General features: G+C 67.5%; 1 protein-coding gene across 1 annotated transcript; it reads left to right on the top strand.

The window, feature by feature from the left end:
* The first annotated feature begins 4,114 nt into the window (after positions 1 to 4,114).
* WNT6 (Wnt family member 6) lies at positions 4,115 to 13,849 on the top strand. The gene is made up of 4 exons (XM_032190477.1): positions 4,115 to 4,191; positions 10,749 to 10,969; positions 12,839 to 13,140; positions 13,388 to 13,849. Exons 1-4 carry the CDS (start codon positions 4,115 to 4,117, stop codon positions 13,847 to 13,849), a joined length of 1,062 nt encoding a protein of 353 aa, XP_032046368.1.
* The last annotated feature ends 1,028 nt before the right edge of the window (positions 13,850 to 14,877 follow it).

The following is a 14,877-nucleotide window of genomic DNA, read 5'->3' as shown; positions in this document are numbered from 1 at the left end:
ACGGCCGATGCCTCCTACGCAGCACTTGCGGAGCCCATTGGGGGACCCGCGCACAGAGCGGGCTGTGTACGCCGCCACATGACATCATGTTTACGGCCCGCGGGGGCCCAAGGACACCCCCTCCCTGCTCCCAGCCCCCCCGAGCCCTGCGTGTCCATCCCAGCCCGCAGCTGCACAGCATCCCGTGCTCCCTGCACCGGGCAGTACGGCGCAGGGGGAGCTGGGGGGAGCGGGGCCGACCCCGGCATCATTCCTGCCTTGGGGGGGTGCTTTCGGATCTGCTGGTCTCCCCCCCCCCAGCCTCGGTTTCCCCTCTGGAGTGTGGATGCCGTGCTAGCGCTGAGTGTGGGCTGCTGCGGCGGCACGAGGTCAGGCCCTCAAGCTGTTGCTCCGAGGGAAAGGCAAATCTTCTCCCCTTGGGACATGGATGTTCCCGGCTCTCCCAGGACAGAGCTGGGGCTGCGCTGCTCTTGCGTGAAACTGAGGCTGTCGGGAAAGAGCAACGGCATCCAGAGCCACGGGGGCTCGCTGTGGAGTGCTAGGGCCATCCATCCTTCCAGCTGTCCATCTGTCTCTCCATCCATCCATCCATCCATCCATCCATCCATCCATCCATCCATCCATCCATCCATCCATCCATCTTCCCATCCATCCTCACACCTATCTATCCACCCCTTCAGCTAGCTTTCCACCCATCCATCCATCTGTCCATCCATCCATCCATCCATCACTGTGCTGTCAGTGCTGCTGTCCCCCCTCGGGGCCCAGCTGCTCTCACCTCTCCGGTGCAGGGCTCCCCGAGGCCAGCGATGGAGAGCTGGGAACCACTCGCACCCCGATGCTGGGGACCTTTTGGGGTCCCCCACGGCCACACCAGGAGGCTGTGAGATTCTCCGTGCCCACGGGTGCCCAGAGTGGGGCCCCGGGGGTGCAGCGTGCTCGGGTGCAGGACACGCTGGCCATGAGGAGCACCACGGGCAGGGGGTGCAGAGGGGATTCCCGGGGCTGTGCCCACCATCTCCCGGTGCTGGCTATGGGGCCGGCCGTGGGGCAGGGGCTGAGGCTGTGTGAGTGCTGTCCGGGGGGGGGGAAACCTGTCTAATTTAAGACGGGGCCCCGCGGTCGCTGTCAGTGGCGGGCGGCGCTCTGATCTGGGGACAGGTCCTCGTCAGCTCCGCTCGCCGCCCGCCGGCCCGACATGAAAGGGCTCTGCGCCCCGATAAGGCCCCAGGCGGGCGGCCCCGTGGTGGCAGCGCCACGGCTGATCCCGGGGACAGCCCGCGGGGACCCCTCGCAGCCAGCCCATGGCCAAATTCCCCATCACCATGCGTCGGGGAGCTCAGCGCCCTGCTCGGCGCACCGAATGGTGCCCCCGTCCCCTCCGGCTCCCACTGGTGGCAGCGCCCCACGGGCTGGGGGCTGTCCCCACGCAGCCTCCCACCCCCCCCCCTCTGTTTTTCGCCAGCCCCTCCGTGCCGCGGATGGGGCCGGTGTTGACTTAATAAGCTCATTCTGCTCCCGCGGCGAGGCCGCAACCCGGGGCTGGTGACATCACACGGCGCTGCCATGGGGACGCCGCGATGTCACCGGCACCGCGATGACCTCACGGCGGGAGCAAGGGGATGGGGCCAAGCCGGGCTGGATCACCGGGGTCCTGGGCGGCCAGGGAGGGGAGGGAAGCTGGGAAAGTATGCGGCCGCTGCGCGCCGCCGTGTTTGGCTTGGAAGTGGCCGCGCTTTCCCCGCAGCGGGGAGGGACGGTGCCCTTCCTCCCCCCAGCTTCCCCTCCCGCAGCCCCCACTTTGTGGCTGGGGGGGTGGTGGGGGGGGATTGGGGACCCCCAGATCCCCATCCCTGCGCTTTGGGGTGGGTGGAAGGGGCAGAGTGGGGTTGATGCGGGGAGGCTGCGTCCCCAGGCTGGACCCTAAAGCGCCCCAAAGCCATCCGTGCGCTTCCCTACAGCTGGTGGCAGGTCTGTCACTGCTGCTTGGGACCCCACAGCTGGTTGGGGGGACAGCCAGACCCCCACATTTACTCTGCAGGAGCACAGGGGCGCCCACATCTCCTTGGCACCCCCCCCCCATCATTAATTTCCATCAGTGGCCAAGCGGGGCCAGGGGTGGCCGAGGAACACGGCGCTTTCCCCTGATAGCAAAAATAAATACATTAAAATTCTTGCAGGAGGCAGAAGAATGCGGGACGGCAGGAAAAAATTGTTTTATAATTTGTAATAACACAAAAGCTGGAGGGGGGGCAGGGGGGAAGCCGTGAGAGGCGAGGGAAGGCAGAGGCAAAGGGCCGGGGAAGGCTGCGGTGTGGTGGCGGCGGGGACAGCCCCGGCTCAGCACCTCCACCGGGACCTCGTCCCCGAAGGATGTGGCCCGCGGGTCTCGTTGCAGAGGAGGAAGGAGCAGGGCTCTCAGCCCCAGCTCTCCGAGCTGCCCCCAGCAGCTCCGTGCCTCAGTTTCCCCTCGGATTTCCACGTGGCTGGGGGGACGAAGCGCAGCCCCCGCCGCACGCAGGTGCCGGCCTTTGCCCACCCCTCTCGGGGGGCTTCAGCGCAGCCCCCACCTGCTTGGGCCACCTCTCACGAGCAAGCTGGGGGTCTTACAGCCCCCCCCGGCCCCCCAGCCCCACGAGGGGCCGCTTCCCCTGGCTGTGGCAGCGGGGACGTGACAAGGCGAGTCGCTGTGCGCCAGGCGCACCTGCTGCCGGGACGGGGCCCCCCCCTCCCTCCCTGCTCCCCTCTTGGGGCTGAAATCAAAGGGATTTTTCTGCCCGTAGGAAATCAGATAAAGCCTTCTCACCTTTGCAGTGCAGACAGAGGCGGCCACGGCGCTCGGGGCGGGGGGACAACAGGCACTTTCAACACGCCGGCGGATGAGCTGCGTGCTGCGGGCACGGTGTCACCCTGTCCCCAGCCCCCGCTGGGATGTCCCCTGCCCAGGAGCTGCCTGGTGCCGAGTGCCCCCTGTACCCAAGGCGGTGGGGGAGCCACAGGGCAGGGGGGATGGAGGCTGCTGGGTGAAAGCAGAAGACCCCAGGGGTGATGCAGCAGCCCCGGTGCAGCTCGGGGAAGGTCCCCGTGTCCCCATGCCAGGGTGAGGGCAGCTCGAGGCTGGTGGCAGCGCCACGGATGCCGAGCTGGAGGCCGGTGCCCGCGTGGGAGGGCAGGGTGGGAGCAGGTGGGTAGGAGGTGGTGGGAATCTCTTCCCTCCCGCACCCACGGGGAGAGGAGAGCCGTGCCAAGCCGCAGAGAAAACCTGAGTCATTCGCCACCAAATGCTGCCGGTGGGAGCCAGCGTGCCCAGGTGAAGGGGAGGGGGATGCTGGGGCTGGGGAACCTCAGGGGAAGCCCAGGGGGGGTGAAAATTGGGGTGGCAGCCTGCGGGCACCCTCTCCTTCTGTCTCCTTCCCCGCTCTGCTCGCTCCTCACCCACCTGCCTGTGAGGAGGGGGGGGGTGCCGAGAGATGCTTGGGGGTGTCCCTTGGGCAGCGTCCCCCGCTGGGACACCCTGATGGGGTGCCGGGGAGGGGGGCAGAGCCCTTAATAAGGACACCAAGCAGAGGGCGGTGCGGGGATGCCAGGCTCGGCCAAGGGACCCCCGGGGCCGTGCAGGTGGGCAGGTGGCGGGGGGGGGGGGGACAGGGTGAGGCAGGGCCGTGCCAAGCAAGGCGGCGGGGCCGGGCGAGCCGTGGGTGCTTCCCGGTGGCCGGAGGATGGCCGGAGCCGTGGCCGGAGCCGTGCCCGTGGCCGTGGCTGAGCGCGCAGGGCGCTGCGCTTGGCATCCCGGAGTCCCCCCGCCCGGCCCGCCCTGTCCGTCCCCCCGGGCTCCGGTTTCCCTGTCGGAGGCAGATGCTTTCGCAGCCCTGTCCCTCCTCCTCCTTCTGCGGAGCAGCCTCCTTCGCCGCGCTCCAGCCGCCCGGAGGTGCCTGCCCAGCCCAGCCCAGCCCAGCCCGGCCCGGCACGGCCCGGCCCGGCACGGCCCGGCCCCGGGCTGGCGGAGGGAGGCAGCGGGCACCCAGCCGCGGGGCCCCGGCCAGCCCCGCCGCCCTCCTCCTGGGGGCTCGGAGGGGGGCTCGGCTCTCCTCGCTGCCCCCCAGCCCCTGGCAGGATGTTGCCCCCCTCCCGGACCCAGCTGGGGCTCTTCTTCATCCTCCTCTGCCCCGCCAACATCATCGGGCTCTGGTGGTGAGTAAGGGCAGCCCGGGGGTGGGCGCGAGGTGGGCGACGGGGTCCCGAAGCCCTTTAGGGGTGCGCCCGGCTTGGGGACAGAGCCCCCGCACCCCTGACACCCCGACGGTGGGGACCGGGGGTCGCCGGGGCGGGGGGGCAGAGCCAGCTTTGGGGTGCACACAGGGTGGGTTCGGGCTCCCCCCGGGCACCCCAGCGTGCCGGAGACTGGTGGGGGGCAGAGGGCTAAGGGGGGGGAGGGATTGGGGTACGGGGCACCCCGATCCTACAGAAGGAGCCGCAGCCTCCCCGCCGCCCTACAAGCCCGCCGCCCGGCAGGGCTGTGTGCCTGTGGGGCGGGGAGGGGGAGCGGGGGCCTCCAGACCCCTCCAATAAGTCAACTTTAATTAAAAGCCCGAGGGTCCCCACGGCGTCCCCTCCCCGAGAGGTGCCCTGGCCGCGGCGGGGACAAAACCCCTGTTTGTAATGGTGCCTTCATCAAAGGCAGGGACAGTGCTCCGCAGGATCCCGGAGGGGGTGGGGGATTCATTACAGGCGCAGAGCCGGGACCCAGCCTTGGAAAGCCCAGGTATCTGTCGAAACATGAACTATTTAAATCTATTAAGAATTTCACCCGGCCTGTCTTTATCCGGTTTTAAGTGCTTAGATTCCAGCTCCCCGGCGTGCCGTCCGGGCTATCATTCATTATCTGCGGCTATTCGTCTCCACATTGTCACACTCTTTTGACCCCTAAAATAAAGCTCGCCGTAAGCCTTTCCCCTCCCGTTCCCCCGCCCGCCCGGCGCTGATTTATTCCCCGGCTCCATCCCCTTCTCCAGCCCGGGCTGCGGGGACGCGGGGCGACAAGGGGGGGGGGGCCCGGCTGGGTACAAATCGCGCCCTCCCCGGGGCTGGGGTCGTGGGGAAGGGGTTAACGTGGCTCTGAGCGGGGTGGCCCCGCCGGGCAGGGTTTGTGCCGGGGATCCCTGGCTCCCCGCCGCTCGCCTCCGGACATCTGCGCCATCCCGGGGCGCGCTCCCTCCCGCTGGCTGCGAGCTGCGTTCTTTTTCCTTGGCTAATTCTCTTTGCGCACGCAAAGGCTGCCCCTTCGGCCGTCCCCGCTGTCCTCACCCCGGCCCCACCGACACCCACCCGCTGCTCCCCTCGTCCCCAAGCTCGCGGCCCGCACCCCAGCTGTGGGGCGGCGGTGGCACAAGCCCCACGGAGCTCGCTTTGCCCTCGGTTTGGGGGCGGGTGGACGGGGCCAGCACGGGCAGGGCGCTCCGAGCCGCGTCTCACCCCACGCACGGGTCCCGCTGGTGCTGCAACTGTGCCCTGCGTGCGCTGGCAGCGCCGGCGTTGGGGAGATTAGAAGGATTTGGCAGGGGAGGGCAAGGGGTCAGACTTGTTTTTTCTTCCCTTAAAAAAAAAAAAAAAAAGAAAGAGAAAAGGAACCTTTAATTTAAGAATAATAAGGCAGCTGCGAGCAGCGTGGCCGAGCGCGCCGGGCAGCGCAGGGGGGTCACCGGTGCGCACAGGGGGAGGCGAAGCCCACCAAAGGGATGTGGCGGGCTTCCCAGGATGGGGCAGGTGGCTGATTCACGAGCTGCTTCCCCTGGGGCAGAGCTTGGGTCTCCTGCCCGGCTGAGATCATCCAGGGAGCTCTTCTCATCTGGGGGAGAGCCCCGGCGCTGCCGGCCCTGGCAGCAGGCTCCGGGCAGGCACCTTCCCACGCACCTGCTGCCGTGACCCGGCCACCTCCCAGGAGGGGGCTGCGTCCTGGTGCAGCTGTGCCTGGGCTCCTGGAGCACCCAGGGGGTGCTGGCAGTGGCAGAGCCACCCCGCAGAGCCATCCCTTGCTGTCCCTGTCACCAGCACACGGGGATCTCGGTGCCGTGCCTTTGTTTCTCCGTCTGTGTGCACTCGCCTGGCTGCAAGGTGCCGCAGGGGCACCCGTGGGTGCTTATCCAGGGGGTGTGTTCCCCCCGGCAGGGAAGGAAGGGCTTCGTTCACCCTTCTCCCTGGCCCACCTGCGGGCGCAGTGCAGGAGCTGTCTGTTTGAGGTGCTTTTTGCCATCCTGGTGACAAAGGACCTGTGGGAGCGGGTGGCTGGTGGGTCCGTCTGCACTGACAGACAGGTGCTGGTTTGGTGTGGTGTCAGAGGAGGGATGCTCTGTGTCCCTGATGACTGAGAAAAAGCTTCTTCTCTGCAGCAGGGTGTCCCCAGGTGGGTCACTGGGGATCCAGGCACCCCCATCCTCCACCCCCTGAGCCCCCGTGTTGGAGTTGAGGCAGGGGGACAGAGGGATGGACACGTGCCTTCCCGTGGCAGAAGGCAGTGCTGAGGGGGAAAATGGGCTGCTCACGTGCTGCAGGGCCCTTGGCTTGCACCAGGCTGCAGGGAATCAGCTCCCCTGGCTCACACCACCCCTGGAAAATCTGTTTCTTCCTCCTCTCCCAATTTTTTCACGTTCATCACCCAGCTCCTCGTGTAACCATTCCTCCCTGAACAGGGCAGGTGGGGATGATCTGGGGCTCCCAGAACAGCAGGGACATGGGCAAACCTGGTGTCTTGGCAGCCCCGAGCATGTTCGGGGCAGGATTTGGGCTGAGATATTTTGTGGCCGTGTCCCTTGGACTGCTCAGGCACTGCATCATAGCCGGCTGTCCCTTGCCCCTCACTCTGCCGTGTGTCCCCATGCCCACCCTCTGTCCCATGTCCCCCCCGGCCTCCCCTTTTCCTCCACCACCCCAACCAGCACCCCCAGCACCACGAAGCACGGCCGAGCCTGTAAGGGCAGGCTGCTGGCTGGCATGCCCTTGGCTGAGCCGTGAGTCACCTGCCATCCCGCTGACCCACGCCCGCCACCCCACAGCCCCCAGGGTGCCCACGGGCTGTCCCGGGCATGCCCCGGCCCCGGCTGCCCTGGCACGGGAGCCCTGCCCCGTGGCACCCTCTGGGGCAGCCACGCTGGGGTTTCCAAAGGGAAAACGTCCCTGCCTAGCATGAAAATATTCAGCCTAGCATGACCCCGCAGCCAGTAGGTCCCTGCCGTGCGAGAGCCTCCTCTCCAGAGATTTGCATCCCATCCCTGCCCCTGGTGCCCCGAGGAGGGCAGGGGAGGGGTGCCGCAGCTCTGCCCGGCCCATGGGATTTCCAGCTCCCGTGATGCCCCCGGCGCTGCTCGGCAGCCAAACCCTGGCTGTGCCCCCCAGGCTGGTGACTTGCTGCTTACTCACCCCGCCGTGCTCCTCCTGCTCGGCTTCCAGCACCCCCCCAGCCCTCCCGGGTCAGTAACCCAGCTCCAGGCACCCACGCGCATCCCCAGGGGAGGAGCCGGGCACTCGCAGGGCATCTGTGTGGGGAAGAAGGGAAGGTAGGCTGGGGAAAACCCACGTTCCCCCCCTCACCCTGCTTGCACAGGAGATGGGCACGCTGCTGGGGTGAAGGTTGGGCTCCTGGCTGAGATTTCCTTGCAGGACGGCCCCTGGGCGTGAGCTGGGGGTTGGTGGTTGTGGCTCGGGAGGTGATGGAGCCGTGGGGTGGCAGGGTCTCTGCATCCCTGGGCTCCCATCCTGCAGATCTCGCCTCTCCAAACAGGTGGAGAAACACCTCTGGGCTCAGGGGGGTGGCTGGGCACCCTTGGGTGCTGCGTCCCCGCAGCCCAAGGCATCCAGAGGCAGGGATGGAGACCTGGCTGCGAGGTGAGCCGTGCCTCGGCTCCCCCACAGCCGGGCCCCCCATTTTTCCAAGCAAGCTGCAGGAAATCACGTCACCCTGCACGCTGAAACCCAAGGCATGGCCGGCAACCTCTGCTAGGGCACGCGGGCAGGGTGGCACCAGCCTGCTGGGCTGGGGACGTGGGTTTTAGGGGAAGGCTGGGGATCGGGGACACCGAGCACATCGCTGGGGTGCAGCTGGGTTTCTCTGAAGCGAGCTGAGGCACGGCTGTGCGGGGGATTTAACCCGACCCAGGAGCAGGCGGCTCTAGCACCTGCGCCCTCCTCCAGGGCTGCCTCTCCCTGCTGCACAGCCCATCCCGTTCGGCCGTGCTGGAGCACAGGGCTCGCACCAGGAGCTGGCAGGGGTGCGGATTTATAGGGCAGCTCCAGGTCCTCTCCTCTGCCTCAGTTTCCCCTTTCCACGCTGGCGACCCGGCTCCATCACCAGGGCAGGGGGAGGAGTGCCCGGCGGCAGAGGTGGGGCACCTTAATTGTAGATGTGGGAGGCCTTGGAGCAGGACAAGCTCAGGCAGATCTGGGCCCCGCGCCGAAGCCCTTGCCAAAGCAGTAGCAGTTTGGCAGCATTTTTCTTGCCCTCGTCTCCCCCCCCCCCCTTTTCACGAGCTTCCCCCCCCCACCTCAACCCTACAAAGCAAAAACAGCTCTCGGGCTCCCGGCAGCCTCCCCTGGCAAGAAAGCAGAGCCCAGCGGAAATTAATATCGCGCGGGGCTTAAGGAGCCCACCCCACAGCCCGGCCGGGGTGGGGACCCCCGCGGTGCCGCCAGCCCCCAGCCCTCCGGGGCCGAGCTCTCCCCGTCCTGCCGGCCCCGTCTGATCCGGGGTGAGCCGCAGTTCAGCATTTGATCTGAGGGCCCGAGGGCTCGCGCATCGTTTTTATAACAAGTACAAAGAGTCCTCTCTTAATGAAAGTCCCGGCCCCGGCTCCCCTGCTTCCCCACCCTGCCCCATCCGCCAGCCAAGCGGCCCCGGCGCAGCCCGGCACGGAGGTGGCGATGCCCTTGAGGACGGCGTGGTTTGGGACACGGGGCAGGCTCCGTTTCCTGATCCAGCAGTGGTGTTGGGACGCTCTGGGCTGTTTCTGGCATCGGGGAGGGCATCGGGTCCCCCCGGTGCTTCCCTAGCTGCTCCCCAGTTTGCCGCGTGCCGTGCCAGCACGGGGATGCTGGGCTGTGGGGAAGAAATGAAGCTGCGAGCTCCCCTGCAGCGCTTTCCTCCGTTCCGCTGCGGGAGGCCACCTTTCCAGGCTCTGCGTCTCTTTAAGCCTTCAAACCCCCAGCCAAAGCATCAGGGCTCCTTTTCCAGGCCGAGAGGACACATCCTCCCAAACCCTGCCTCCCTCGCAGACGCATCCAGCAGGGCTGTTCCCGGCCCGGCCCCATTCCCGCTCATCCCAGGGGGAGCCCAGGGCGAGCAGCAAGCGATGGGTTAGCCTGGTCCAGGCTTGGCAGCCTGCCGTGGAGCAGGGGGAGCCTGGGAAGGGCTTCGAGCTGAAAATCCGGGGCTAGGAGGGGGCTCGTGGCTCCCGCAGCCTGGCCTCCGCAGCCCGGTGTCCTGAGCACAGCCCCCCAGCTGAGCGAGAGGGAGAGAGGAAAGGAAACCCAGAGCGTACTTGCACACAGAGATTCATCTTGCGATTTTTCGAGCCCCTGGGGCTTGGCCAGACTATAAAGGCCTGTCTGGGTTTGGAAGCGGCGCTGCAGCTGGTGCTCGGCAGCGAGCGGGGCCGCCAGCAGCACAGGGCAGCCCTGCTGCTGCACCCGAAAACGTGGCCGGGGAACCTCTGCCTGGATCCCTCGGTGCCACGGATGGGACCTTGCTGGCCCTGCTGGCCCAGCCCAGCATCCCTGGCGCAGCACTGGGAGGCTGCTGGCATGCAGCTCGCAGCATCCCTAGGGCAAAGCAGCTCTGGTGTGCACGAGACCCCCCAAAAAAATCCCTGCGTGCAGCCTTGGGATATCTGCGCTCTTCCTTTCACAGCCCTGGCGCACCCCAAACTGCTGGGGGCACGCCGAGCCCGGCGAAGCACCTTGGGGCAGGCTGAATTCGGGCAGCCCGGGGCCACACGCCGTCTGCAGGCAGCTCGGTGCTGCAGGACGGGCGGCGTGGGCAGGAGGCTGGCGGCACGCGGCGTGCCTGCCCTCTGCCCGCGGCACCGCTGCGCCAAGCGCCCGCCCCGGCACCGGGCAAAAGGCGTGGGGGAAGTACAGGAGGTTTCTGTAGCCAGCGGCGTGCCGTCGTGCTCAGGCTTTGCCTCGCAGCCCGGAGAGGCAGCAGCTCTCTCCAGCTGTGCTGGAGCAGGAGCAGGAGCTCTGGCAGGGCCCCAGCCGGGACTTGCCCTCCCGCACCGGGATCGTCGGGGCTGATGCCGCGCGCATCCCTCCCTCACCTGCCCGCGGCCACGTTCCCCGGGGTGGGTGCCCAGGAAGGGGAGGCGAGTGTGGGAGCTGGGGAGGGAGCCTGGCCTGCAGCCCGTGGGTTTTATCTCCAGAAAAGTCTCTGGGCTCATATCCCGTGGGGTGAAGCAGAGAGAAAGCCCTGAGCCGGGGAGGTGATGCCCGTGGGGTGCCGGGAGCAGCAACCACCCCGCGGCATCGTTCGTGCGGAGGAGCCAGGGCTGTGCCGGGTCGGTGCCAGAGCCGAGGAGCAGCACAGCATCTCTGCCATCCCACAGGGGACACCACCATCACCCCCAGGGCTGGCCAAGGTGCCTTGGGGTGTGTGGGACGCTCCTGGCACTGCCCCGTGGCCCCACAACGTCCCCGGGAGCGGGTCTGGCCGTGCCCCCCCGGCTCGGGTGCTGGTTTTGCTCTGCTCCCTGTCCCTCCTGCAGGGCAGTGGGGAGCCCCCTGGTCATGGACCCCAACAGCATCTGCCGCAAGACGAAGCGGCTGGCGGGGAAGCAGGCGGAGCTGTGCCAGCTGGAGCCGGAGATCGTGCAGGAGGTGGCCAAGGGCACCAAGCTGGGCGTGCGGGAGTGCCAGTACCAATTCCGCTTCCGCCGCTGGAACTGCACCAGCCACAGCAAGTACTTCGGCAAGATCCTGCAGCAGGGTAAGGCCGCCTCTTCCCCTGCCTCGCTGCTCCCCCAAAAAGCACCCCGTGCACAGCTCTGTGTGTGCGTGTGTGTGTGTGCGTGTGTGTGTGTGCGCGCAGAGGGGCTTGCTTGGTGCTCCTCCTGAGGTTTTACTGCCGGGACATGTCTCCCCGTGTTGTAATGAAGCAATTAGCGATGCTCCCAGACAGCGCGGGGCTTCACGCAGCCCAAGAATGCACCCTCGTCTGGCAGTGATTTACTGCTCCCCCCCCGGGACCCCGCTGCGTGCAGGGGGGGAAGGGGCCTGGTGGGGAGGCGGCCCTGGGGAGCTGCCCCTCGCCCCGCGGGTGCCCGGAGCCTGCAGACCCCTCGGAGCAGGGTGGGCACCCTGACATCGCCCTGCACGCACTTCCCATGCCCGAAGGCCTTGGGGGTAGGGGGTGGAGGGGATGCTAAGGGTCCTTCACTGTCAGCTCCCTGTGAAGGTCCTGGCACAAGCCCCGGTCTCCTTGGCCACCACATCTCCCTGGCATGCACCAGAAGAGAGCAGGTACACCCTTCGGTCAGGGTGGCGGTGCCCCGAGGACAGCATTTTGCTGTTTTCCTCCTCCTTTCTGGAGGGACCATCAAGGGCAGGGCACCTTGGGCACCCCACAGCTGCAGGCATCAGCCGAGAGCAAAGCTGTGCCCCCAGGGGGACAGGGCTCCCCGGGAAACCCTCCCCGCAGCACCTTCCATCCACGGCGGGGTGGCTGGAGGCTGAGCTGCCTGCTGCTGGGGGCAGCCTCTCTCCCAGCGAGGATGCTGTGCTGGCAACCTGAGAGCTCCTGAGGATGAGGGTGAAGGTGTACCCGTGCTCTCACACCTCTGTACGCACGGCTGTGGGCTCGGCACCCTGTGCTGCACGTGCGTGTGTGGCACGTCTCCAACGCACACACGTGTTGCACACGCCTGGGTCAGGATCTGTGTGGGGCATGGCAGAGCAGTGGGGCAGGATCAACCCCTAAAACCTGCCACGGGGCTGAGGGAAGGGGATGCTCAGCCTCTTGCCTGGCATCAGGAGTGACCCCAGTGACCATCTTTGGCTCCAGCCCTGAGCATCTCCCCCAGCCCCTCCGTCCATGGGCTGCAGACACCCCCCGTCTCCCCTGCCCACCCCCGTGCTTCCTGTGCCACCCTCAGTGCCCTGGTCACATCCTGGGTGTCACCACCCCGGGCCACCCCTGCCCTGGCACCCAGGGGCCCGCCTGGCACAGGGGGAGGGATGTGTGGGATCCCCCCGAGCAGGGCGCCGCGCCCCCGCTGCCAGAATCCCCCGCTGGCTGCGGCTGCGAGCGGCAGGTCCGGGCAGGGGAAGGATGCTTGGAATTTGTGTCCCGGAGCAGAGAGAGACAGGAGCAAATACTAATAATAAATAATCCTGCAGGGTGGAGGCTGCGCCGGTGCAGGGAAAGGGGGGGGGGGAGCAGGCATCGCCCCGTGGCAAAGTGGGTACGGGGGGGAGAGCAGGCAGGACAGAGCGCGTGTGGCACCTGGGGTGTCCCTTGTGGCACAGCTCTGCTCCCCGGGTGCCACCAGGGAGGGCATTTTGCTGTCTGGGGGGACGTTGCAGGGTGCTGTGAGGACGCTGTTGGTACAAGCTGGGCACCCAGGCCTCCCTGCCTGCAGCCAGCCCTCCTTTTTAGGGCCCCATCCTTGGGTAGGTGTGAGTTTTGGTGTCCCTCCAGCAGCCCCTAGGACCTGCTTTGGGGCGGGCGCATCACCGGGGAGCAGCACCAAGCAGAGGGGGAGATCCGAGCACCCACGGGCGCAGGCGAGGGGGTGCTTTGCTTGCAGAGCCTTACCCAAAACTGACCCCACGTCCCGGCCCTGCTGTTCCCCTGCAGATATCCGCGAGACAGCCTTCGTGTATGCCATCACGGCGGCCGGCGTCAGCCACGCCATCACGCAGGCCTGCAGCATGGGCGAGCTGCTGCAGTGCGGCTGCGAGCTGACCCGCAGCCGGGCCCCCCCCTCGCCCACGGCGGGGCCGGGCACCGAGGGCACGGCCTGGGAGTGGGGGGGCTGCGGGGACGACGTGCAGTTCGGCTACGAGAAGTCCCAGCAGTTCATGGACGCCAAGAGCAAGAAAGGGAAAAACGACATCCGCGCCCTCATCGACCTGCACAACAACGAAGCCGGGCGCTTGGTAAGGCTCCCTGCGGGCAGGACGCAGCACCCCTGGGTGAAACACACCCCAGAACATTTCAGAGGCCGTTTGGAGGTGTTTCGGGAGCCCCTCATCCCCTCCTCAGCGTCCTCTCCAGGACCAGGGTGGCGCGGATGGGCTGGGGATGCCGGGCAGGGGTGCTGGGAGGGGACCGGGAGGGGACCAGGAGGGGGACAGGGGGGGACCGGGAGGGGATGGGGGTCTCAGCACCGCCGTCTCCCCGCAGGCGGTGCGCAGCTACATGAGGACAGAGTGCAAATGCCACGGGCTGTCGGGCTCCTGCACCCTGCGGACCTGCTGGCGGAAGATGCCCCATTTCCGCGAGGTGGGGGACCGCCTGCTGGAGCGCTTCAACGGCGCCTTCAAGGTGATGGGGGGCAACGACGGCAAGACCCTCATCCCGGTGGGGGACAACATCAAGCCCCCCGACAAGCAGGACCTCATCTACTCGGCCGACTCGCCCGACTTCTGCTCGGCCAACCGCAAGACGGGCTCGCTGGGCACGCGGGGCCGCGTCTGCAACAGCACGGCCATGGACACGAGCGGCTGCGACCTGCTGTGCTGCGGCCGCGGGCACCGCGACGAGACCGTGGTGCTGGAGGAGAACTGCCTCTGCCGCTTCCACTGGTGCTGCGTGGTGCAGTGCCGCAAGTGCTCCGTCCGCCAGGAGCTCAGCCTCTGCGTCTGACGGCCTCCGCCGCCCCGCTGGTCCCCGCGGGGTGAGGACACTTCGGGGGGCACCCCGCTGGGATTGTGCCGCGGGCGCGCTGCAGCACCAGGACACGGAGAGGTGACCCGGTGGGTCCCGGAGAGCAGCAGGCTGGGCTGGTGGAGGGGGAGCCCAGCTCTGCGTGCGGGATGCTCCCGCTGCCTGGGGATACTGCGGGGCTGCCCGGCGTCCCCACGGCCCCTCGGGGGGGCTGCGGGTGCAGAGCTTCCACTAATAAAGCTATTTAAAGCCGGAGTGCTCCAGCGCTTCCTGGGGAGGGCTGGGAAGCGCTGACGGCCATCCCCTCCCCTACCACCAGCCACCACGGTGACGAGCTGGGACTTTTTGGTGGCCCCTGTTCTTATCTCTCCATCTCCAGCCACCTCCGCCGTGGTCCATGCCTCGGGGACCTGGCATAGCAAAGCCCCGCGTGGCGCTGGCACCGTGGGGCTGGTGGCATGCGAGGCATTCTCTTGGCATGCCGTGGGCCACGTGCAGCCTCACCTGGCCGGCACGGCGCCAGGCAGGGCTCGGTAACACGATCAGCCCGTACCCTCCTGGGCAAACACGGGACGAGGAGCAGCAGCGAGAGCACTGCCAGGCAGGGCAGGAGCAGGGCTCGTGGCGTGGGCACGCTGCGAGGCGAAGGGGGCTGCGGTGCCGAAAAAATACCCCGGTGGGTCCCTCCTCACCCAGCCCTGGCAGCGAGGACGAAACAGGGTGGTGGCGAAGCATTAACGTGGCCTGGTGAGCGCCGGGGCGGGAGCCTCTAAATCTGTCAGCTGCAGCTTTAGAGCTGGAAATTCCCTCCTGGCCCGGGGAGAGGGGAGGCACGCGGGGCGCCCGGGAACTCCCGGCCATGCGCGTAGGAGCACACGGGTGCGTGTGAGGGTGCGTGCCAAGGCGCCTGTGCGTGCAGGCAGCTCCGTGTGTGTGTGTGTGCGTGTGTGCGTGTGTGCATGCTCAGGTAACACGCTGCTGCATGTTCACTGCTCGCCGTGGGCTTT

The sequence above is a fragment of the Aythya fuligula genome, chromosome 6 (genome assembly GCF_009819795.1).
Source record: "Aythya fuligula isolate bAytFul2 chromosome 6, bAytFul2.pri, whole genome shotgun sequence".
Classification (NCBI taxonomy): domain Eukaryota; kingdom Metazoa; phylum Chordata; class Aves; order Anseriformes; family Anatidae; genus Aythya; species Aythya fuligula.
Note: the sequence above shows the minus strand (reverse complement) of the source record. Positions and strands in the feature narration are given on the sequence as shown.